Below are 24,800 nucleotides of genomic sequence, written 5' to 3' on the forward strand. Positions count from 1 at the left end.
TCAGTATCAGGTATTCATCTTTAATTCATTTCACAGCAGTCAAGGGAGTGGGGAAAGGGGGAAAATCAAGTGGCAGATATTTACATCTAAAATTCACATTACTTGTTGGATTTAGAACATGCTACCACAATATATACAGTAAAATACCTCTTGGGACACTAGTACAAATTTTTTTTTTTAACTTTGCTTTCTGGTACAGGTAAGATCATTTTTAAATCACTTTTTTTAAACATAAATACACAAAAGAAATGGTTAGAAGTTTTCTTATTTTAAATAAGCACAGAATGCCGGAGGTTAAAAACACATTTATAGGGCTGAATACCAATTGGACATCACACTCTATACATTTTTTGCTCAAATTCCTGTACAAATACACAGCATTCAAATAGGTATTTACAAATAAGCTTGAAAGAATGAAAATCAGTATTTCACAATCTTTTCAGAGGATTCTCATTTCTGACCTCCCACTTCCCCTCAGACTGGCGTTCTCCAACAAAAGGGATTTGGATTATGTCCTTTTCATCCAGTTAGGGAAAATGGAAAGGGAAAACACAAACCTAGTTCACCTTGCATAAAAAAGCAAGGCCAAAGCAACCCACACTCCCCTCCCTACTATCCTGTGCTACCAGGTGGAGAAGGTCGATGTTCTTATGTGATGACTGCCTTGTCCAGGGAGTGATGTTCAGAAGTGCCCTAAGATCTAAAGATGCCCTCCTACCTAAAACTCATACCCAGAGCTAGCCCCTGACCCTTAACACTTGTGAACACCAGATGCTTCAGGCCTGCCCTCTGATGTTGAGGTTGCCATGACTGACCCACTCTGCCTGAAGCCAGCCTTACAGTATCAGAAAGGACCCACACTGGTGAGAAACACCCTCCAGATACCCTGAAGGTAAGCGGCCCTCCATCTTTCCCAATAAGTTACTTGCTGGTATTCCTGTTCAATAAGCTGGCGTTTGTTTAAAAGAGAACACCCTGACCGGCCTTGTCTGTTTGGAAAGAGGAACTGTGGGGAAGGGATGGGATCTAGGGCCCCAGGCCTGGCCACGGAGGTCAGGCCAGTAGAACTATGGGAGAACACACCTGCTCAACAAGGAGAAGGCCGCCTTGTGACCATCAAAGTTAGGAACTCAGGCAAATGAAAGAAAAATATTTTATCTGTAGGCTTTTTTTTTTTTTTAGAGTAACTTAGAAGCACCCTGGTAAAATACTATTACCACCCCACCCTATCCCCCCAAATAATAAACCAAGAGGAAAATCAGTGCCCTGACCTGAAAAAGTTTCCTATAAAGATACCTCTGCACTCTGCCCAACAGACTGGGGAGGCTGGAGAAACTGCCTTCCTGCCCGCCCGGAACCCTGAGTGCTGGTCCCTAAGGGCCTGGAGCAAGGGGTGGGGGGGCGGGGACGACTGCACTTGGCCACTTGGGAGAGGATAATTCAACCTGCATGGCTCTCTGCTTCCAAAAGGAGGAGCTCCGTCCCACCCCCTTTACCCAGGAGCTTGCTGAACCTGACCAGGAGTCCTCAGGGCTGGAAGCCTGGCTGGGCAGCCAGCCCCACGGCTCAGAGGTAGTGCTGAAAATCCCTGATTCAGGAGCTGGATGACAGGCATTCTGGCCACTTCTGAAAGTTCAGAGGATTTCCGGCCCCTGCCACACCCTAGCCTCATTACTATGCCAGCTCTTTTCTCAACACTTGGCCTCCTGGGCCCTGGGGAGGAAGGTGGCTAGGGTCGTCCCTCTGGCTCCACACCCCTCCCACAAACCCCAGAGGGCAGAGAATCACCTTTGCAGATCCATTTGCCAAGGGGGCTCCTGCAGGACATGAGGTGTATTGAGAGTGGAAGTGAGCAAATGGTCAGAAATAAAAGTGATGGAGGGAAAAGTCCAAGGTAGAGTGGGAGGCAGGGCTGGCCCATGGAAGCCCGGCAGTGTGCCCTGGGCGTGCAGTTAGGCCAGGTCACATGCCTGAGCTGGCAGGATGGCCCAAGCAGCCCCTCAGTTGCACACTCCTGGACTCAAGACTGGGCAGGTGGGTAGGCATTTGTGCAAAACGGCTTGTAGCTCCCCTGTCCACCTGTGACGTGTAGTCCACGTGGTCCTTGCAATCCCTGAATACAACCATGAGCTCTTCTGTCCATGCAGCAACGGAAGAAGTCCCTAGTGCAATTTCCATTCTTCTGTGCATCTCTGCCCTGGAGGGAGGGCCTGGGCTCCTACCTCTGGGCCCCACAAAGCTGCAAAGCAATTCTGTCTGTGCAATATCTCCGAATAGCTCCACGTGGTCTGGAACTGCAGGAGGAAGAAAGCATCTACTGCACAAAGGAAAGAAAGGAAAACCCATAGAAATGGAAACGTAGAAAATGAAATAAAAAGAGAAGCCACAAGCCTTCATGCTGCTGCGGCCTCTGCACATGGCAACACACGAGTTCACGGCAGTAGAACGTAGACTCGGGGTGGTTCTCTCCTGAGTGCCAGGCCTCTCTGGCTCCCTGGCGGGGGGGACTTGCTTTTCCGACCTGGAGTGGTTGGGCAAGCTGCTCACTGAGGGCGGCATCATAGCCGCCCCCCACCCGCCCCTCACTGTTCCCCACGGCCGTGCTCCCATGCCATGCGGGCCTGCTCTTCCTTGGCACTCCCGGGGGGCAGCGAGGCTTTGCGGTGCAGGCCTCGAGGCCTGTCGGCATCTTCACGTAGCAGCACGCCCTCATCGTGCTCTAGGGCCGGCAGGCGGGTGTGGTAGGGCTTGGGGGGCAGCGCAGGCGGGTCCATGGGGTCCTGAGGGATGACGCACCCTGGGGCTGAGTGGCTTCGGCATGGCTGGGCCTTGATGGAGTCCAGGACGGCGGACTCGGAGAGGCTGTAGTGGACAGGGAGGTAGGGTGGCTCAAGATCTTCATCGGCGTTCCAGGCCTGGCTTGGCATGGAGTCCATGGTGTCGGTTCGAGGTGGGGCCTCCGAGGAGTGCCCAAAGTTACTCTCGCTCAGGGAGGACACGCCGCTGCTGGCACTGCCAGACAGTGTAGAGTTGCTGCCGTCCAGACCCGACTGGGGGCTGGTGGGGGAGGCCGGGATAGGGTGGAGAGGAGACTGCAAAGGAAAGGGTGGGCACGTTAGAACCCCTTCTCCAGGTGGGCTGGCTCCCGTGGGAAGAGAGGGCCAGGCACTTGTACACATCAGCTGTACACATGCATCTTTAGCAGCCATCCCCTGGCTCCCCCTGCCCCCAGCAAGCTAGTGGAGCCCCAGAATCAGCTGCATTTGTGTGAGCAAAAATGGCCCTGCCCTGGTTGCTAGGCACTTGTACCCTGTGGCTCTGGGGTGCTGACAAAAGGGCTGGGTCATCAGGCCATTGGGGACAGCAGAAAGAATCCTAGGGACCATGGGCCAGATGAATGTATTCTGCTGCTAAAATCTGTGACAGAGTCCATCTTTTCCAATGTGCAGAAAAATGAATGAGTTTTCACGAGGCTTTGCTGCCGCCTGCTTCTTGCTTTTGACTGGACTCTAGTTTAAAATGCTCTACCATCTACCACGGGCATATTTCTTTACTTCTTGAAGGGTAGTGTGCCGATAACCCACGGTGTCAGCAAGGAGCCCCTCCAGCCCCTCACTGCCCCTTGCCCATGCACTCTGTGCTCTGGGTCCCACGTGTTGCTGTCCCCAGGACCCTCTAACCTCCCTGTCCCTGTCGCTTTGGTTGCAGGACACATCAGTCATCTGCATCCCGAGCGTGGCTCTGGCTGCTCCCAGCTTCTGCCAGGTTGGGAGCTCTGGGACAGAGGAGCAGGGGAAGACTGCAGTTCTTTTTGTAGAACCAGGTGATTCCAGAGGAGATGAGAAGATTCTTCTCACACCCTGGTGGGGCTGTTGCTTCAGTACATTACCTTGCGCAGAGTCCGGGCAGGCAGGGCTGGGGGGGTGTCACCCAGGGGGTGGTGGAAGGCGTCAAAGTGTAGGGAGTAATGACCTGCAAAGGGAACAGAACCAGAGCCTCAGCTGGGGCTCTTCTTGGGCTGTGTGCCAGCATATCCTGCTGAGCCAACTGGGCAGCCATAGGAAGAGGCTCCTGGGGACCCCTCAGTATTGAAGGCCACAGAAAAACCTTTTTTCACTGGAGTTCTCCGAAACAGGCTCCTGGAGTAAAAGACACCTGTGCCACACAAAAGGTCAAGAAAGTCGAGTATGTCAGAGCCCATGGAACGACGGGCCGCAAGCAACTGCAGCTCTCTGACAAGTTGGTAGGCAGCGGGCTCAGCACAGTCAGTTCCATGGTCTTCAGCCCCGCTGGCTGGGAAGGCATTACTGAGTTCACCTGTTGTACTCGGAAACCTCACTGACCCCAAAGCCCAGCAGGATCCTTCCTGTGGTTGGGATGTGTTTTCCTTTGCTGAGTCAGCCCAGAGAATGGCCCATCTTCTTAGTTTGGAGGGCTCTGCTGCCCTTGCCCCTGAGTAGAGTCTGTCCCAGGGACTATCTGGGGGACCCGCTGGAGGTCTTCTTACCATGCAGCAGGCTTCGGGGAGGCACTGGGGGGGCCAGGATGTGCCCCATGTGGGCAGACAGGAAGGGCTGGGCCTCTTGGGCTCCGCTATCCAGGCTCCAGCTGCTGGGGGCTGCTGGCACCGCTGAAGGGTGGAAACAGATGGCATGAAGGGAGGTTACTTCTTGAGCCATCCTCAGGGAGAAGCCTGTCCTACAGCCTATGGCTTCTCCAGGTGTCTGCTAGGTACCCAGCACATGTGAGAACGGCATGCCAGCCTCTAAAAATGCTGGCCAAGTGAGACACTGTGGCCCATGAAGGAGGGACAGAAGCTGCTTAAGAGGATGGCAACAGAGGGAACTGACATCTGAAGAGTACTCGGGGAGAAAGCTGAGAGGGCAGCAAGAATCAAACAGCAAGAATCTGCCTCTGGGACTTGCCAGGAGGAGGATAGAGAACAGAAGAAGTGAGCAAAGCAGAGTGGAACGGGCTGATGAGAGAATGCAGACATACAGCAGGCCATAGGGCTCCTCCCCAGAGCCAGGTCAGGGCTCTCCAACTGCCCTGGCCCAGTGGGAAAAGCAGGGAGCATGGTGGGTGGGAGCCAGAGACCACCCCTCCTAGAGCTAGTGCACGGATAGGGGGTGGGCAAGGGCTGTCTTCCAAGGTGCCTGTGGTAACAAACAAGCTGTGCTCATCTTACTACTTCTCTGCCTACTGACTGGGTTTGGGAAGCACAGGGGTTTTCAGGCAAGGACTAGTGTTCACTGTGCCTGCTGGAGGAAAGAGTATACAGCTCAAGAGCTGTGGCTCATGTCTGGCTGGACTGGCAGCTTCCAGAAGAAGGAGGACTATAGAGCCAAGGGTGCTTTTAGGCCTGCAGAGAGGCCCAGTTCCTGGCACCCACATGTCATGGATACAGGATAGAGTGGGCACTGGACAAGGGGAAACCAAGAGTGTCTACCTATGCTAAGGAAGGAGTTCAGTGCCAGAATGCTTCCCCTTCGTCCCCCAGCTATGGCTATGGTGAGTGACTTTGCAGGAAGGGAGACAAAAAGAGGAATGGCTGGAACTTGAACTCTGAGGGTGCTACTCTGCAGGATGTAAATCCTGTTGGCCAACAACTGGAGACCAGATCCCACTGACAAGAAATGTACCTTTTCTCTGATGGGGCCAGGCAAGCATAATATCCCTTTTGGGCTGTCAGCAGCAGCGAAGAAGCTCACAGTCCAGGCACCTAGGTGCTGGCTTTGTTCTGAGGCAGCTATAACTAAACTGTGCCTCAGGGGGCTGGGGTTTAGAGTCTCCATGCTCCAGGTACTGACTGGGGAAAGCTAGGGCCTGATGGGACCTAAGAGGTTCAGGAAGGGAAGGAGCTGGAATCTAGCCTTCAAGAAGGATGTGGCCAGGAGCAGTCGGGCCCACATAGTCTGGGGATAAGGTGGTGATGTCCTTTCTCTCTTTCCCCATGCTTCTGGAACTATAGTGGGCCTGCAGCAAAACACAAAGTAGAACTCCACTGTCTGAACAGCTTCAGTTCTCAGGACCATTCAGTGTCTTGGGATGGTTGATGGCTGGTGGTAGGAGGGAGGGAATGGTGGTGACCAGGTGGGCAGACCCTCAATTGTGACTAAAGAGAGCAAAGAATTCTGAGTCTGATGAGCACCACCAGGTAGATTCCACCATAAAGCCTCCTCAGGAAGCCAGGGGCACCGGAAGAACAGGACAGACCCATTCTCACATAGGCTTCCTCAAAATGGAGCAGGAGCTTCTGGGTCCTCAGCACTGAAGCTTTCTATCTCCAAAGAGAGAGGTTCCAAAGAAAGTCACCTAATGTCAGAAATTAAGAAGCTTGGGAGATGGGTATGGGCAGCTCCTCAAAGGGGTGCTAACAGTGCAAGACCTCACATGTACGTCTAGGCCCTGGAAGACCTGTGGGGCCATAGAAGTTCACCCACAAGAGCCAAAAGAAACCTGCAGGCAAGGGAGGCTATGGGGGAAGAAAGCTGGCAAGGCTGCAGTGCTTTACAAAGGGTGCCTGCTTGAGTCACTCCATGTGAACCAAAAGTCATCCAGTTCACCTTGTAGCCTGAGATTAGTGAGTAATGAGGCCTATGGACTTTTGCTATGTGGCACAAGTACACTGGGACTAGGGGAAAATCTAAGAAAGAGTGACTTAGCATGGGGGGGAGGCAATCCCTGCTGTGGCCTGGCCATTTCTCTCTCTCTCTGTTTCTGTTAACAGAGGTCCAGCACTAGCCTGAGGTCCCCACTGCACAGTCTACAGCCCTGAGGGCAGGCTTATCTGGGCTGGGAATCACTGGCAAAGAGAGATGACCACAAGTGAGAGGTGGAGTCCTTGTGGGACTCAGGATCCTGATGATAAGAATGGTGACAAGTATGTACAGCTCCTGCCCTGGAGGATCCAGGTAGAGACTTAGGGAGCTATTACTCTGGCCTGTGTGTTCCCACTAGGTAAATGTCTCATTTGCTGCCCTCGAAGTGCCGGCATTGTGGAGTGGATGTGCTTGCAGTGGGCTCAGACTCTTTCCTTCCCACACCTGGGAAGTGTCCAGCTTCTTGCTGCAGCCTGGTCTGAGGCCTGATGCTTTTCTGTGTCCAGCTGGTGTAGAGTCCTGGTCTGGCCACCAGCACCCATTTGAGCTCTGAGCCTGTCTGTGCTCTTGGCTAGCTGCCAGAGGGCTCCGCATCTCAGGTGAAGAAAAGGCACTGTGGATTTGGGCCGCTGAGGCACTCTGTAACAGGTGCAGGGTCCAGGTAGGCTGCATATTTCAGGGATGTGCCGCCTTGAGGCTAGGAAAGCATCTTCAGCCGGAATCTCCGTAGCCTTTATGGTTGAGCACCTGGTGCTGATGTCCACCAGCCACTGAGGCTGTGGACCTTGTGTCTGGTCTCCTTAAAGAAGACACAGAGGCCTGTCCTCAGTGGTGAGTAAGGAAGGAACAATGACAGTGGGGATAGCAGACAGCAGTTGGTGAGGAGGTGCAATGACAACATGACAGCTTTTTAAGGACAGGTTCTGATGGGACAGCAGGTAGTATACCCGGGGACTGAGTGTGCCCTACACTCCAACATATGGGGGAGAGAGAGGGGAAGCTACAGGGAGGGGGGCTGGTATGGGCCAGGTTCTGGGTGGCAGGTGTGCTAGCACAGTCCTCATAAAGGTATTGCTCTGGGTTAAAATGAACTCAGATCTCCTCATGTGAGGCTTTGGGCCAAGGTCCTGTGGGTCCAAGTCTGCTTCTTCCATCAGCTTGCTATGGCGGAACACCAGGTAAAAGTGCACTATCCACACAGCCTCTGTTCTATGGATTGCCCAGCCTCATGCCCAAGCTGATGGGCCTGCAATGTATAAGACGGACTCACAGCAGCCATTGGCCAGAGTGGTTACAGGAAGACTAGACTCAGAGTACCTGGGCCTCCCTTAGAAATGACTGTCTCTGGGAAATTCACTTTGCCATGTCTCTGGAAAATTCACTTTGCCATGGTCTGTCCTTCCCATTCTTCTAGGGGCTTGTTTGGCCCAGGCCTATTCTGGACAAGAAGGAGAGGTACCTGAGGGCCCAAGCTGAGAGTGACCAAAGGGGCCACAGGGCCGGCTGAGTTCTGAGGCTGGTTGGAAGGAGCCCAGAGGAGTGACTGCCCACAGCCTGAACACAGCAGCCTGAGTTTCCATAAAGGTGGGCTCAGGGCAGGTGGAAGCTGGAGCCTCTCTGAGGGTGGACCCTGGGGAGGGAGATCTATAAACTAACAGGATCAAAACTTAGCATCAAGCCAGACATCGGTTTAACAGTGAGCACAGGAGGTGATCAGGACTCTGGACAGACAGACAGGCCTGGGTGTTGAAGGATGGCACAGCCTTGGCCAGTTGGTGCTCAGGGACAAGAGTCAGACGCTCAGGATGGGAAAAGACATGGGGGGAGGCCCCCTGGGAAGGGGAACAATACCTTTTTCAGCCACAGACAGATTGGGATCACTGCAGGGTTTGCAGGATCCGACCACTTGCTGGAACAGGGCCCGCTGGAAATTTGGCAGCTGAGGGAAGGAGAGAAGTATCAAAGAGGGTGAAAACAACCAGTTATACCTTGGGGAGCAATGCTGTGGGCCCAAGAGCCAGGACATTTTAAGAGAAGACGGGGAAATCAAAGCAGTGGTAGGGTTCATGCTTGAGATGTGTTGAAAAGCTCAGGCCAGCCAAAAGAAGACTGTCCCTCGCTGTCTGGCTCTGAGTGCTGCTATGGCAACATTGGAGTCACCTCCCTACCATGCCTGGCTGGGCTCCAAGCTGTCTTGGGCATGGCCAAGAGAAAGGACATAGGCACGTGAAGGTGTCTACCGGCATCCCTCTGTCCTGCAGGGAGACCCACTGGCAGAAAAGGCTGAGGGACCCCTTGACCCCTCAGCAGTGGCAGACTTGGCCTCCTGAGGTCCTCACACAGGCCCAAGTCAGCACTGAGGGTAAGAAAAAAGGGCAGCACTCAAGCCGAGAAAGTCACGGACAGGACCCACTGTTCTGATGCACAGCTGCCAAGCAGGCCTGTTCCCTCTGCCTGGCGGGGCTGATCAGGCACAGAGAGGTACTGCTGAGCAACTCCTGGCACTCTGGAACTAGGTAACAGTTGCTTGGAGGTGACTCTCATGGACTCTGATAGAAGGGTAGGCAGGCTGGGTGGGGAAGGAGTTAATCTCCCACAGCTTCTGGTTCAAGACCTCTAGGTAGGGTGTCTGGAGGGCTGTGCAAACGGCATGGAATAGTCCCAGCAGCCAGTGAGGGGTTTCCGGTAGATGGATGGCCAGATGAAACAGGCAGAGTTTGCCCAAGTGAAGATGGCCTTTACACACACACACGGAGAAAGGCCATCCTCCAGACCCACATCTACCACTGCCTTCTAGGGACAGGAAAGAGCCAGTTTCCTCCACTAGAGGGAGGAGTCCAGGAGACAGGCAAGAAGGACAGATAGCTACACAGGCAACAGTGGCTCCACCACACCACCATTCTTCCCACAGTTGCTCTCCATCTGGCTTGCTGAGCCTCAGAGCCACTGTAGTCCCCATTCAGGGGCCCAGCAGCCTTCTGAGGGTCTCATGGCAGAACGAAGGAGGCACGGAAGACAATACAATAAGCCTAGCAGATGCAATGAGAAAAGCCCAGGCTGACGAACTTGCAGCAGAGGGCAGTCAGGAGTCTGTGTCTACTACCTGTCCATTCTCCAGAATGGCTGCTGGATACATGGCACTGCTTGGGCGGTCCCGGTGTGTGGGCAGCAGCAACATCATTTCCCGGGCGTGGCGGTACTTATCTGGCAGAGAGGGAGAGCCTGTAACCAAGTGAGAACAATCACGCACAGATGACAAGCCACAGATGAAGGGCCCAGCAGGCAAGCATCCTTGGGGCCAGGGAACCAGGGTAGATGTCCCCTCGCAGCTGGGGTGAGGATGAGCTCAGCAAGCACAGGAGGAATGAAGCAGAGCCTGCTGGTGAGATGGGGGGTAGGGGTGCTGAACCTGACGTTCCGGCGGAGGTGGTGATGCAGGCCCACTGACAGAGCCCCTTCACCATGCTCAGAGGCAGGAGAACTGAGGACTGGAGCCAGGCCCCAAAGGGCCCCCTGCATCCAGCACTCTTGGGAGATGGATGTGGCCTGGATCTGGGCTCTCTCAGGGGGCCCAGGCATGGGCACAGGCCGGCTTGCAATGGAGTCATCACACAGAGACAGACACTCAGATAACATAGTGGTACAGTTCTTGTTTGATACACTGTGTCTCCATACACTTACCTTCTCCAGACACCATTGGCCCTGTTCTCAGCTGGCTCCCTAGCACCTTTTCCCAGAGGCTTCTCCTTCCCAGATTCCAGGCCCCCAGAGCCTGGTCTCTGCTTTGCTGGCCATCCTACTGCAGCCCCAGAGCCAGACTGGCAGGAGCTCCAGAGCCCTGCACACAGGTGGCTCTCTGGGGTTTCTCACTCTGAGACTTCCCTTCAGTGAACTTGGGAGTCATGGAGCTAGGCTGAGGGTTGTGGGCCTTTAACCCAAGGCTCTTGAGTTGACTTGGTTCACGCTTTTCTCTTGTGAGGTTTCTGTGGTGACCTCTGGCCCGAGGGGCTGTTACAGAGGTCAGACCACCCTAGATTTGTGGCCCAGTTTCCATCAATGCAGGCCATAGCTACAGGCCCAGAAACCTGCTAGCCCATGGTCCTTGAGGGGACCTTCCACAGAAACAGATCATAACTTGCTGGCTTTCCTTGGGAATGGATAATTGAGAAGGCCCTCCACATGTGTACCACTCATTCTGCCAGACACCAGCACATCCATGAGAAACTGGCTGCCTCTGGCTGGCTCAGGTGATTGAAACCCTTCCGTGGCATGCCCTCTGTGAAGCTGGTGAGCTCATGAGCTCCAACTGAGAGGTGAAGCTGGAACTCTGGAGGTGCTATGTCTCTGAGACCCAGGGTCCCTGAGTGTGCAGGGCACACACTGTCAGGGCACAACTATAAAAGGTCTCTCTAGTCAGCCTGCCCCAGGAGTCCTTGAGATAGCCCTCCTGTACTCATTTTAGACCAAGAAGATGAGGCATAAATTCTTTGCAGAAGTCAATATAATAATAATCAGTGGCTGTTTAGAGAACAATAGAAAAGAGCTCCTAATCCCACTGATTTCTATAGTGCCTTCCCACCAAGAAACTGAATGCTCCCTGAACCCTGCCAGCCACAGCTCTGGACAGGGCTTCCCTCCACTTAATGTGCTCAGAAAGAGATGTGTGCCTTTTCACCAATTCAGTTACATATGACTTCTACTGACACCCATCCTACACTAGGCATGTATCTGGCACATGACATACTGCCTCACTGGGGCTGACTATGGTCCTTGACCTTGCAGAGCTCACTGCCTGCTTATCAGGCCAACCTCAGATCTGCATACTCAATGTCCTGATACGTGTTGGGGGTGTTAGGATGGAGGGATGGAAGCCTGCAGGCCCTGGGTGCTCTGCAGAGGATCTGAAACCGTGTGATGGGGGCCTCTCTGGTACTATAACAAAGGGGTGCTCTGTGCTACGGCTGCTTTTCAACTCTACCATCTACTTCTCTCCCACTGCTCTCAGCCCTGGGAAGCCAATCCCATGGGAGCAGAGAGTGATGGATACTTTTTGTGAATATATTTAAACATCACAAGAACTTTTTTGTCACAGGACTTCTGCACTACTTGAGCTGTGGTCTGGGTAAACCCAAAGGAAGCTAAGTCCCAGCACGACTGAGTTATTTAAAGAGGATCAGAATCCCCCTTTCCTGGGATCCCTGGGTGGCGCAGCGGTTTGGCGCCTGCCTTTGGCCCAGGGCGCGATCCTGGAGATCCGGGATCGAATCCCACGCCGGGCTCCCGGTGCATGGAGCCTGCTTCTCCCTCTGCCTATGTCTCTGCCTCTCTCTCTCTCTCTCTCTCTCTGTGTGACTATCATAAAAAAAAAAAAAAAAAAAAAAAAAAATTCCCCCTTTCCTAACCCCAATTAGTCTTTTCACCACTAGAGGGAGCTACCTACTTACAGAGTTTAGAGTGTGCCTTCCACGCCTTCTGGAAGGTTTCCAAATCAACAGGGACCACAGCAGAGAGTATCAATAGGCTTGGCAAGGAAGGCCACTGGTGTCATGACCACTCCTGGGTGTGGAGGAAGTACTTCCAATGCCAAATACCCTCCAGAACACCTTCTCCTTCAAGGCCTTCCCTTCCACCCATAATACCAGAAACAGAGTGGACTGCTTTCTTCCTTCTGGGCCCCCAGAGCATCTCCACTGCATCTCCCACATTTATCTGACAATATCAGCTTCCTCTGTGATGTCTAGTCTAGGTCTTCTCTCTATCCTCTCTCATAGGGCCCACCGCTGGTAGGTTACATACAGGGCCCATGGTTTCCTCCATATTGGCCTGCACATGGATTGCATGGATGGTGTAGCCTGAAGTGAATCCTGCTCTTTCTTAGTTGCCTCTGCCATCATCACCATACCCTGCCAAGTTCCATTTAACCTCTCTGTTTACTTTGTGTTTAATGTCTACTCCAGAAACGGAAAGGCCTTCTGTAAACCTTTCTCTGTGATATTCTGGAGTTTGATCCTGGTGATAGCTTGCCTCCAGAGATGGCAACCATCAATGCCTTCCCTCCAAAACACAAATGCCACTCCTCACATGAAGAGATGGAGTCTCCTTCCCCACCCTGGTATCTAGGTTGGCCTTAGTGACTTGACCAGACAACAGAATGTGGCAAAAGGGACATTCTGGGATTTCCAAGCCTAGGTAATAAGAAGCCTTGCAGCTTCTGCCTAGGTATCTTGGAATGCTTGCTCCGAGAAAATTCAGCTGCATGTTGTGAGAAGCCCAAGCCAGGGTGAAAGGCCCTAAGTAGGGACTCAGGTCAGTAGCCCCAGCTGAGCTCCCAGGTAACAGTTACCATCAGCTGTGTGAGTGAGCCATCCATCCTGGATGTCCAGCCTAGTTGAACCTTTAGATGACTCTAGCCCTAGGTGACATCTGACTGTAGGCTCATGAGAGACTGCAAGCCTGGCAGCAATAGCCAGTAGTGACTGGCCGGTGAGCTCTGACCACTCTCTTCTGTTGCCATCCCGCACAGTCATTCCGGGAAGCACTAGTTACTACAGCCAAGTATACCATTCTACCACAAATGCTTCTGTCTAAATGGACAGAGAATCAAATTTCACTGTGAGAACTAGGATCAGACTTTGAAAAAGATGCTTGCTCCCAGAGAACAATATTTTTTGCCAAATGATAAGAAGTCGGGCAATAACTGGCAAAGTACATGGCTTTTCACAGAGCTTTTTACATCTCTCCTGATTAAGCCTTTCTCAATTGAACAAGGTCTTTTTGATTGTTGTTACTTTTTAGAATAACATTTTTCAGGGTTAAATTTAGTCCTCAAATTGAGTTTTCACACTGTGCATTCACATTCTATTCCTCAAGACAAGACTCACTGTTGCCTTCACTTTGATTTTTATTCTTGCAAACATTTCAATGGAAAAGAACTGAGCTTTCTCATGGACTGTGTATCCTCTTACTGAGGTGGAGATGTGACAGCGGGCCACCTCTGTGGCAGCACAGCAACATCCACTGCTCAGAGCAGGGCCTGGAGCCAGCCAGAGAGAGAGCCAGGGCTAGGAACCCTTGAGTCCTTAGTGCTCAAAGGGGAGCATTCTCTAAGTCCCAGGGCCACTTTCAAAGACAGAGCCACAGATGAGAGGAGGACAGGTGGGGCTCATGAGGCCCTCTCCTCTCCCTTCTGCAAGCAGCGCCCTGCCCTCCTTACCTCGGGCACTGGAAGGGGCAGAGGTAATCATCTGGGATGGTGCTGAGTGAGTGGAACTCAGGCTGGAGGAAGAAGGGCTTGCCTGGGACGAGGACAGAACAGAGACGTTGGTGACTGAGCCCTGGTACCTGGGGTTGGGATACGCGAGCTGCAAAGGGAGAAAAATCAGCAGGATAGAGGTCTCAATGGCCAGGATTGTAGGGCTGACCCAGAGTTGGCTTCTTCATGCCATGAGGTGCCAAGACCCGGTGTCTGATGCAATACCCTAGGTCTGATGGAGGCCAGGTTAATGGCTGGCACTAAGGGTCACCCACACCACCCATGGAGCAGGGTTGTTGGGTTGACTTTAGTGATGGTGCCCACTGAGGATGCAGGACTTAGCCGTCAGGAATGCCAAGGAAGGAGGGCAATTTGGTGGAGGACCTCTCCCATGGGATCTCTAAGAGCAACCAGGACTGAAGCTAGATTTCCTTCTTGGGAAATAAAGCCTGGGAACTGTGACATGGGATGGTGTGGAGGGAAGGCAGTTTTACTGGCTCTGGGTGTTCTAAATTCAGAAACTAGAAAACTAGGCAGTGATGCCAGTGCTCAGATCAAATCAGCCAGTAGAGAGGTGAGTCCTCCAGATATGGTGCCCTGGCCCATTCTCTTTGGACAGCTCTGGTACCTGCATATGATGGTATAGGTCCTCGGGAGCCTCGCCCATGGAGCTGTCACCCAGCATCACCACGTTTCCCGCTTCACTAGATGCGTGTGAGGAGAGAGAGGATGATGAATGGCGGCCTGTGCCCATCAAGTTCATGGGGCTGTGAACAAGAGTGGTAAATAGGGAGGAGTCAGGCCTGGAGCTGAGAAACCTTGCTAGGTGGTAGGAGGACAGTGTAAGGGGATGTGTGAAACAATCACCTCGAGCCTCAGCCACCAGTGGCCTGGAGGGTTTCATACCTAATACTTATGCCTATCTAAGGTTTGGAGCAGTTGTGAGCCCAACCTGCTGCTCAGGGTTCCCCTGGTGTGGGAGGGCCAATAGTAGGCTGGCAATATCTCCACCTGGAGTTAAATGGTTTATGGCCACTCAGTCTGATAATAACAGCAATTTCTCAGGAGGATTGAAAATGATATGCTGAATCAGGTCAAGGATTCCAGGTCCCCTTGCTATGGGGTGTTAGTCTGAGCCAGCAGCCACCCCCTGCTGGGATTTGCTCCTAGGCCAGGAGCATCTTCCTGGAATGGGCAAGCTATTAAATAGCTGGTTGGCAACCATCTATTGGCTTTTTTACATGTGTGGTCACAGGCTTGCTAGTACTCTCCTCTATCAACAGTAGGCAGCCCCTCATTCATTCCTTCCATCTCCTTTATGGAGGCCCAGTCTGTGCTGATTGACTGTTTATGCTGCAAAACAAACCCAAGAGTGAGGGGCTCCTCTCCCTGGCTCCTCCTCTGAGCTGGCCTTCCTGCCCTGGAAACTTGGAGTATCTCCAATTGAGCCCAGACAGACCAGGACTCCTGAGTTCAGAGTAGCTACACCTTGATGTGTTTCTACTTTACCATGTGCTTTTCTCCCTTAAACCGCCTAGTGATCTTCATTCCCCTTGGGATCAGGTCCAAAGGCCTGAATAAACGTGGCCCATTTAGAGCTGGAACTGTCCCCCTTCCATGTTCTGGAATCCTGCATTACAGCCACGAGGCTCTGCTGGTGGGGATGACCAGGCTGGCTTATTTACTTCCTGAGGCATTTGCATGTGTCTGTCTCTTTCCCAGATCCTGTTTCATCACCCTCCTAACCTCAGCTCATTTCTGCCTCACAGACTTCTACTTATCCCTCTAGACTTACCCCAAATGCCCCCTCCTCTGTGGTCTCATGATATCATGCACACTCCTTTGTCACCCAGAATGACTGGATGTGAGCGTGGGTCCTGTGGCAAGAGCTGTGTGTTTGCTGTGTGCCATGAGTAAGACAGTATGTGAGCAAGTACACACACCTACTATTTCAGACTTCCTAGCTCTGACCTTTGACATCCAGACTTCCCTCTGTCGAGGGGACCCTCCCCAGCCCTAAGGCCATACCTGTGCCGGTGGGTCATCTTGATGTTCTCAGGGCTCATGGGACTATGGGATGCTAGGACATTTCCCCGCGGGGTGCTGGTGCCTGAACATGCAGGACTTAGCTTGTCCAAACCCGGAAACTCCTGTTGAGAAATGAATGCCCCTTCATCAGAGTAAAGAATGAGTAAGTAATTAAGGGGTGAGTGGGTAGAGTGTGGGCTGGTGGTAAAAATATAAAAGAAAAAGAATCTGATACTGTTGGTTGAACCTGAACTGCTGACTACTTTTGGGCAATGGCCCCTTCATGACTAAAACACCCTTCTAATGGCACTGGAGTCTAAACCAGAGGCCAGGAGGCCCTGGGTTAGTCCCACTAAGAGAATGCATCTGGAAGAAGCTGACATTGCTCTGAGTTCATAGGAGTGTGTTAACAGGCATTCTCAGGACAGAATAAGAGTAATAAGAGCTGGGAGCAGGAGAGGAAGAGTTGATTATCAGCTGTCAGACAGTGGGCACCTTTTACAGAAGTTGGGTTTCTTGGATTGTTAAATGGTTCGGCTCTTAGGGACCTGGGTTAAGTTGCCTATGACACAGTCTATGGGAAGATAGGATCCCAAATCCTGATATTTGTCCCTGAAAAAACAGTACAGTTCTATTTTGGCATGATTAAATTCTTATTAAGTAGATAGACATCTTAGCAGAAATTTTTGAACCCAAACCCTCCTGGGTAACACACATTGGTCTGTGTTCCTATCTGTGACTCTGGAGAAACAAAGCACTACTGTCTAAATTCCTTCAATCCTTCACAATCCGTGGGTCATAAGTCCTACTGGGGATGTTTCTGAGATTGACCTGAAGAAGCAGCTGGTTTTCCAACCCCCTCCTGCCACAACATGGTGAAATATAAAAAACAAGGGCAAACTGGAAAAACACCTGCACGTGTTTCCTGGTGACTCTGATGTATGCAGGTGAGTATTTTCTGATTTTTGCTGCAGTGACCCAACAGTCTTGCATGGCAGAGAACATTTCTCACCCCATTGGCCAGGCTCCAGTCTGCCTGGGTCACCTGCTGTGATGTGGAAGTTTGCACACAGTAGAGACCAGCCAAGAATGAGAGTTCATGGAATACCCACCAGATTCGGTGCTATTACCCAGTTCTTTACTAAATGGACATCTTAATTTTAAGGGGGAAACACTTCCTCTGCATGTTTCACCCTGAAATACTATGACAGAATCCTTACAAAAAGGACAAATTTCAGGCTCTGGAAAATGTACCCATTTGTCAAACTACAGACAAACTTCTTTTTCTCTTTTTACATTTCATGCTATCTATACCTGTGCAGGAATGGCTGGGGGCCTGAGATCACCAGAACCTCTACCATCAAGAACAAGGCAGGTCAACCCCAACAGGTCAGGTCCACTGAATCTGAATGGTTCAGCTTCCCCCAGCCCAGTGATCATCCCTGAATAAGGAACTCTTGTTTTTGATGGCCTTGCCCTACACTGAACAGCTACTTCCCTTGCCACAGTACCTGGGTTCACACCCCTTGAGATCTGGCAGCCAACCTGTTCAGCAGATAAGTTTTTCTAGAAAACACTTGGGAGTGTTTTGAAAATGGTTGAAAATGGGGTAAGAGTATGTAAACAGGGGGCTCAAGACCACTGAACTCTAGTCCTGGAATACAGGCTCTTCTTTTGCCTGTGTGAATCATTCCTCAGGCCAAACCCTGCTACGGAGGCCTAAGAGCCAGGTTAGAGTCAGGGAGAGCTTCTGGAGCCTGGGCCCACCCTAGGTTTTGTCAGATGTGAGTCTGGGTTACCAGACATGTTGGAGGAAGAGGGATGGACAGACAGAAAGTAGGTAGAATTTGGGAAAGGTAAAGAGAAGGAAGAGGGATGGGGGAAGAGAAGGAAGAGGGATGGGGGAGGAGATGGCATGCAGATGGCGAGGGAAAGATGGGAAAGAGGGAGATGGGGAGAGAGGGCTGGCTCAGGCTATGCCTTACCTCTGCAGGGTCTTGGGATGAAAAATATCTCCAAAGAGATATCTACGTGTGGGCCTTATACTTTAGCTCTTTTCTTTCTCATATGAAAATCTCTCGTCACCAACACAGTATCTTGAAAAATGTTCTTTCCCTTGAATCTGACTCCTCCTCAGGGAGGGGAGTGAATGAGGGGATCCTGGGCATCCTTCCCCTGGATAGAGCACTCACCTCTGCCTCCTGCCCCTCTGTGGTGGGAACAGCTTTCTTTCACATTCCCCGCCCCTCTCCCCTTCCTTTGGCTTGTGGCACTCTGCAGGAAATGACACCCTTTTCTACTGCAGCAGGGGCATGACAGGGATCAGCTTACATGGTAGAGACTGGCACGCATCATCTGGAACTGATCAATCAGCTTCTTATGCAGGGGGCGCATCTCTGGGTGCACAAACTTCTCGTGAACTGCCAGCCCAACTCCAAGGACGTGGACCTATTAGGGTGACAGACAAGGCCACTCTGCAAGCCAAGGGGGTAGCCCTTGAGAACTACAGGCATCCTGTGGTACATAGCTGTTCCCTTCTGGCCACTGGCCTCTAAGCTCTGCAAGACATACCTGCTCCTGCATGAGCTCCTTGAGCTGAGTAATTTTCTCTGCATCTCCTGGGTGCTTGGTGATATAATCTTTATCAAAGAAAGCCTGTGAAAGGAAAGGCTAAGTCAGGAAGACTCTTTTCAGGACTACCACTTACAGGAGGTCTGGGAAGCCTGAGTGTAAAGTGCCTCTTGAAAGGCAGATCCTCCCCCCTCACAGGTATACACACCATCTCTAGTCTGGCCTGCTTGAACCTCCTGCAATCACAGGTGTGTTTTTTGTACCTAAGAAGGACTGAAGGTAGCCAAATAATTTAATCCTGGAGGGCTGGTCCCAGTCCCTCAGGGAGCCTGGATGGCCTGCGTGGGGCAGGCAGGGCTTGTGGTCAGGGTGTGGGACCACTCTCTTAGCCACACACAACTTGCTTCTTGTGAAGGGCTGAGCTCCAGGGCTCCTCTTGGAGGCCACTTAACACCTTCCATAATCAGACAGATTACCCATCTGTCAGAGTTCAGAGAATAAAAAAGAAGAGAAGGCCCCCTGGGAGAGCCAGGCCACAGAAAAAGGGAGTGGTAGGGAACTTAAAAGCCTTACCCCTGGACCATCCTCAGTCAACTGAGGCACAGTGAGGAGAGGGCTAGTTGGGAAAGCTGTCTTAGGAGGTTGGAGTCTCAAGAAGAGGCACCCAACCCACCTTCCCAGCAAGATCATGGGTTTGGTCCAGGACCTAGCTCACCTCTTGGTAGCGTGCAATGCCCCCATTGACAGCTGCATCGATGACACCATTCAGGCACATGCTGAGCAGGTTGATGTTGCCATGCACCTGTTTGTGTTGATACTGGCTGATGAGGGCCCGTAGCTCCTGGTTCTTATTCTCAACCACTTGGATGGCATTCTCCAGAGGACTTACCTCCACCTGAGGGCACACAGCATACAGTGTCATCTCAGGTACAATGACAACCCTTCCCTTAGCATAGTCCTAAGAGCAGTGGTGATCTAAGACCAGTGGTGCTGATTCCCACCCTTGTTCCTGTGGATTTAAGATTCCTTGACCTCTTTTGAATTTTTTCTTCTGATCTGTAGGTACTTAGAAGTACAGTAAATAGTGAAGAGCACCAGTTCTGAAGTCTGAGAGCTCTGGCTTCCTGAACCTCGGAGAATAGTTTCCACATATGTAAACTGGGAGATTAAAAATACTTGCTGCCTAGGGATGTTATGAGGATTCAAAGAGAGAAGGTGTACAGAGCTGCTGGCATAGGATTGGCTTGTGGCAGCCCAAGCCAGGCAGGTGGCTGAAGCTCGCTTTCTGTCTTCAGTCCTTAAAGGAAGGTCCCCAAAGCCAGGGCTGAGGGTCAGCACATCTGAAACATATCTCACCAATTCCCTCCTCTCCACTTCGAACCACCGAGAGATGCCGGGCAAGCTGTGGGTGAGGGTCAATGTGGTGCGCTCGATCCACAGGCTCTGTAAGGAGGGCACAGGCGGGTACAGGCCATTAAGCAATTTTTGCCGTGCCTGCCTGCCTGCCTGAAGGATGAGACACTGATGAGATTCCAAGAAAGTGGGGCTTGCCCGGCTTTCCTAGAGTTGTTCACCTTGAATTCATTTTCCTTGTCCTTGGGGCCTTTGTGAAAAGGCCTGTCGTACCGGAACTTCCTCACATTGTTGACACGGTAGAAGCTCTTGACGCGATCTGGGACCCTATCCATCTGCAGGACATCCACATAATCTGGAATGGGTGTCACTGCGTAGATCTGCAAGTCTGGGCAGGAAGTAAAGGGGAAACCCAGGCTTGCCAGAAAAATGGATCTGAGTACTCACCCCCGTTATCCCCTAAAGGAGAAGAGAATACCACAGCCCCTGTCCCCTACTGGTGGCAGCAGATGCATCTCAAGGGCCAGATGAAACCCAAGTGCAGTTAGACCAAACCTCCCTATCTGTTTCCTCTTCCTGCTCTAGCACTGCGTCTCCTGAGCACCAGCCAACATGAGATGTCAATAGCCAAGAAAAAATGGAAAGGGGTCAGGAGAATGCAGGTGCCCACCCTGCAGGAGCAAGAAAGTTGCAAGGGCCAGGGCCTGCCCACTGTAGGTAAACTGTATTTCCTGAAGAAGAATCTTTTAATAACAGTACTTTTTGGGGGATCCCTGGGTGGCGCAGAGGTTTGGCGCCTGCCTTTGGCCCAGGGCGCGATCCGGAGACCCGGGATTGAATCCCACGTCGGGCTCCCGGTGCATGGAGCCTGCTTCTCCCTCTGCCTGTGTCTCTGCCTCTCTCTCTCTCTGTGTGTGACTATCATAAATAAATAAAAATAAAAAAAAAACAGTACTTTTTGGGGTCTTTGTGGAGAGATATCATGGGAGTCCACCTGCTCTCCCATCTCTGGAACAAGCCTGTACAGTCATCATGACTGTCATGAGGTCTCCAAGGAAGCTATGTGAAGGGGAGGAGGGAAAGGCTAGTGTTTGCAACCAGACTTCCAAGTGCCACTAAAACCACAGGCACTCCCCATCGCCTTCCCGACTCCCTCCACATCCACTCCCAATGCTGTACCTCAGTCCTCCTCACAAAGACAAGGCATAATAACAGATGCACATAGAAGCAGGGCACAGAAGTGGTGGTTATCCCTGTGGTAAGAGCCTTGGTGGACCCTAAATCATCCTGTTATGTGACTGTTCCTAGATGCCTAGACAGGTCCTTCACAGGGCAAGGTAGGGACTAAGGTAATGGTAGCAGTGAACCTCAGGGATAAAGGTCCCCCTGAAGCTCTACTTAGGCACTCCATGGCTAAGGGCATGCCATGGCTGCCTCTGTGAGGCATGAGGGCCCTCCTACATGTGGGTTCAGTGATGAGGACACACTCTATTCAGGACGTATGGGTAATCTAGTCTGTAAGGCCAACAACACAGCAGAGACACAGCTGACTGGGTGGGCCTCACCTCCCAGGATCCCAAAATGCCATCCCCCACCAAGCATCAAAAGATACACTGGGCATCACACTGCAGGATGGCATCGTCAGGGTGGTTGGGGTGCTGCATGGCAACAGCCTGTGGGAACTCGCTGAGCATCCTCTGCTGGAAGGCCTCCAGCCTCTCGTAGTCATGGCCTCGGCACACGTATTCTTTGTTCTGCCACAAACAAGAGAACATGCTCTATGCCTTGCCTCCAGTCTCCTGCCTCCACATGGCTGTCATCAGCTACTCACATCACAAGCATGTCCTAGGAGCTCCTGTGATAGGCATAGCAGTCAGTCCCTGCCCTAGGGGAAGCGATGATCAGAAGGAGGGGGACAGACAAAGGTAGACTTGCACTGTGATGTGGCAACCTGGAGGCAGGGCACAGGCTGTGGGAAGCTTGGAGGAGGGAGGGTATCTTACCCAGGAAGGGATTGAGGTGGGGGGGGGCGGATTTTAGAAAAAGTCACGCCTGAAGGGAGTACTGAAAGGCCCAACTGGGTCAGCTCTAAGAGAGAAGTGGGGAAGGGCACTCTGTGTGGGTACAGTGACAACCAGGGCCTGCTTTGGAAGGACTACTTTTATTAGCTGGGAAAACAGTCTAAATATCGCCCAGTGTTCAGTAGGTATTCAACAATTACTCATTGCACTGGCAATAAATTCCTTTGCAATTACATCAGCAGAACAAACTGTTAGGACATCATCCTAACTACACATTTCTTAAAACCTTGTGTTACATCATATTTGGTTTGAGTTAGGTCTCAGTTTCTCTCCTGGTGGGCTGATGACATGACAAGGCGCCCTCAATCCTGATGCTCTGCCTACCTCACAGCTGGTCACGCATGAGTGAGTGGAAAACTCGTTCAGACCTCTGGTGACATGGGTCTGCCTGCCTAGCTGCCTCACTAGATTCACTTTGACAAAGTGGCATCAGGCATGGCAACCCCTCCTCTTGGCATATTTTCAGAGGAAGAGAGACAGAAAGGTCCATAGGGCCAGCCATATACTTACCGGTACGGGGATGATCACTGGCCAGGCCTTGGAGGACCTTAAATTTTTTTGGAATAGAACCTCTGCCCCCTTTTCACTTCCCCTCTTACTATGGGAGAACTCAGCTAAGGCTGGGCCACATGTCTGGATGGATCAGAATGAAAATACCAGAAGAGAAGTCAAGGTCAGGAGGAGCAGGCTGGCCTCTCTGGTGGAACACACCAACAGTCAAAGGACAAGAGACATTTCTAAGTCCCTTGCCTGATAAGCAGAACTAACAAAGAAGATAATGATAAAGAACTGGTCTTTTCATATCAACTTGCAAATGTACTATCCTTACCAGTATTTATTCATGGGTCAAATGAAGAGAAATAGAAATTCCCCCAAGAAGGGAGGGCTGGATGTTTTCCTGACTCTGAGCAGATTAGTAGATAATCTCGCTTTGTGAAGCGAGAGAGGCAGATGGTCCAGAGAAACCAAGCTGACAGAGCCAAAGTAATAGATGGCCTATGTGTTCAAAGGAGGTGAGGGAGTGGCCTAGCTTTCTGGGGAAGACTCAGCAGGAGGAAGGCACATAGCATCGACCTTGAGGCTCGTTGTTGGTTTCAAGTTTGCCTGCATAATCTTCATGTGAGACAGATCTGGCTGCCATTGCTTTGTACTTGGTCCTTGCCATCTACCAGGCAAAACAGCTACCTCCACTGGGACTTATTCCATTTGCCAAAGATTAACTGAGCAGCTGCAGTAAGGGAAGGCAGCATGTGGCTAGGCCAGGCAGATCTGTATGCATGAAACATAGCTCCTAGGAACTGCACCTTGTGTGGAGATGGTGATGGACTGAAGTGTGACGTTTCCTAATACCCACTGCTATTTTTCCTCCATTACTGGCACCACTGAACATTCAGACCGTTGTTTCCAAGCATTATTTGGATGGGCCAGATGCATGCTCTGCATGTCGTGAAACACCGAGATGCCCTGTGACATGAGCATGTGGGGTGGAAGCCAGGGAAAACTATGATGGAGACCTCTGTTTGGCAGAGACAGAAATGAGGATACCAGGGCCCGATTTTGTAACATCCAAAATAATGATGTTTGATTGATGATGATTTTAAGAGTAAAATCTGGTTTTGATATACAAATTATGGGACCGAACAACGAGAATAAAATGACAATAAAGCATAATTTTCAAAGACAAAATGAGAAAGAAGTTATAAGGCCAGAATCATTAGTTTGTCTAAGGACTTTCTAGAGATGCTTTTGGTTTCTGATTCTTGTGTGATTCCTTCTTTCCCTTCCGCTGACCTCTACTCCCATTGCTTTTGCATGACCTAAGCTTGTGGGGGCAATAAGGATGCCACTTCTGAAATGCCTGAGGTGGATGGTCCCTAGAGAGTGAACAAGTCCAGTTCCCCTGAGGAGACCCTTTAACTAATTAATTAATTAATTTAAGGGAGACATTAAGGGCACCTGACCGGGGATCCCTGGGTGGCTCAGTGGTTTAGCACCTGCCTTCGACCCAGGGCGTGATCCTGGAGTCCCGGGATTGAGTCCTGTGTTGGGACTGCATGGGGCCTGCTTCTTCCTCTGCCTCTCTCTCTATGTGTCTCTCATGAATAAATAAATAAAATCTTAAAAAAAAAAAAGGGCACCTGACCTGTAATGTGAGATCAAGCTCATCGCTGATCACTGGCTAAAGCAATTTCTCTGATAAGACAGGATCTCAAACATATCAAAGTGATTCTATGAACTTTCCCAACTGCTTTTTGAGAATTGCAGACACAGAACTTTAGTAATATATTGGAACTGGGGACATTCAGAGCTAGCCCTAGTTCTCAAGAGCCCTAAGGCCCTTTCATCAGCACAGCTTCATTTTTTTTTAAGATTTTATTTATTCATTCATGAGAGACATGGATAGAGAGAGAGAGAGAGGCAGAGACACAGGCAGAGGGAGAAGCAGGCTCCACACAGGGAGCCGACATGGGATTCAATCCTGGGACTCCAGGATCATGCCCTGGGCCAAAGGCAGATGCTTAACTGCTGAGCTACCCAGGGATCCCCATCAGTACAGCTTCATTTAGGCCACCTGAGAACACTCAATCCCTCTGGGCTACAGCCTACAAGCCTCCGACTGCTCCTGGAGCCTCTGGCTTTTGTGGAATAAAGAAGAAAATTACAACTGTTCAGCTAGTGTCAGTCCATCTATCCTCAGTCATTCCTTCCACTCTGTTGGTGTACCCAGCTCAGACTTCCAGGGAATGATGGGGAGAAATGGCTTTTACCCTCCTGGGCCAGAGATCTGGCTGCTTAGAAAAGGCTTTCCATAACTAGATCCCCTCTGGCAGCTCCGACAAATTTCTCTGAAATCAACAGGTTCTCCATCCTGGCTGCATAGCCTATAGTACAGCCAGAGGGAGAACCATTATC

General features: G+C 51.3%; 1 protein-coding gene and 1 long non-coding RNA gene across 13 annotated transcripts in view; one reads left to right on the plus strand and one right to left on the minus strand.

The window, feature by feature from the left end:
- The window catches only part of DOCK3 (dedicator of cytokinesis 3), a 504,793-nt gene continuing 479,993 nt past the window's right edge, over positions 1 to 24,800 (minus strand). For 8 of the 12 annotated variants that reach the window (XM_038566321.1, XM_038566316.1, XM_038566315.1 and 5 more), the window contains 14 exons: positions 21,419 to 21,560; positions 20,028 to 20,194; positions 19,810 to 19,896; positions 19,169 to 19,348; positions 18,454 to 18,537; positions 18,214 to 18,330; positions 15,883 to 16,004; positions 14,483 to 14,621; positions 13,816 to 13,963; positions 9,706 to 9,824; positions 8,454 to 8,541; positions 4,508 to 4,630; positions 3,890 to 3,972; positions 1 to 3,092 (listed from right to left, as the gene is read on the minus strand). In XM_038566321.1, coding sequence (XP_038422249.1) covers positions 2,583 to 3,092; positions 3,890 to 3,972; positions 4,508 to 4,630; positions 8,454 to 8,541; positions 9,706 to 9,824; positions 13,816 to 13,963; positions 14,483 to 14,621; positions 15,883 to 16,004; positions 18,214 to 18,330; positions 18,454 to 18,537; positions 19,169 to 19,348; positions 19,810 to 19,896; positions 20,028 to 20,194; positions 21,419 to 21,560 — 2,109 coding nt within the window. In that variant the 3' untranslated portion in view covers positions 1 to 2,582. The remainder of the gene's footprint in view (positions 3,093 to 3,889; positions 3,973 to 4,507; positions 4,631 to 8,453; positions 8,542 to 9,705; positions 9,825 to 13,815; positions 13,964 to 14,482; positions 14,622 to 15,882; positions 16,005 to 18,213; positions 18,331 to 18,453; positions 18,538 to 19,168; positions 19,349 to 19,809; positions 19,897 to 20,027; positions 20,195 to 21,418; positions 21,561 to 24,800) is intronic. The other 4 variants (XM_038566318.1, XM_038566317.1, XM_038566314.1 and 1 more) reach the window with 4 other exon arrangements.
- Positions 6,158 to 17,755, plus strand: LOC119864685. The gene is made up of 4 exons (XR_005374912.1): positions 6,158 to 6,583; positions 6,731 to 7,433; positions 8,017 to 8,186; positions 17,205 to 17,755. It is a non-coding gene; the product is annotated as an uncharacterized LOC119864685 (long non-coding RNA).

The sequence above is a fragment of the Canis lupus genome, chromosome 20, assembly GCF_011100685.1.
Source record: "Canis lupus familiaris isolate Mischka breed German Shepherd chromosome 20, alternate assembly UU_Cfam_GSD_1.0, whole genome shotgun sequence".
In the NCBI taxonomy this organism is placed as follows: domain Eukaryota; kingdom Metazoa; phylum Chordata; class Mammalia; order Carnivora; family Canidae; genus Canis; species Canis lupus.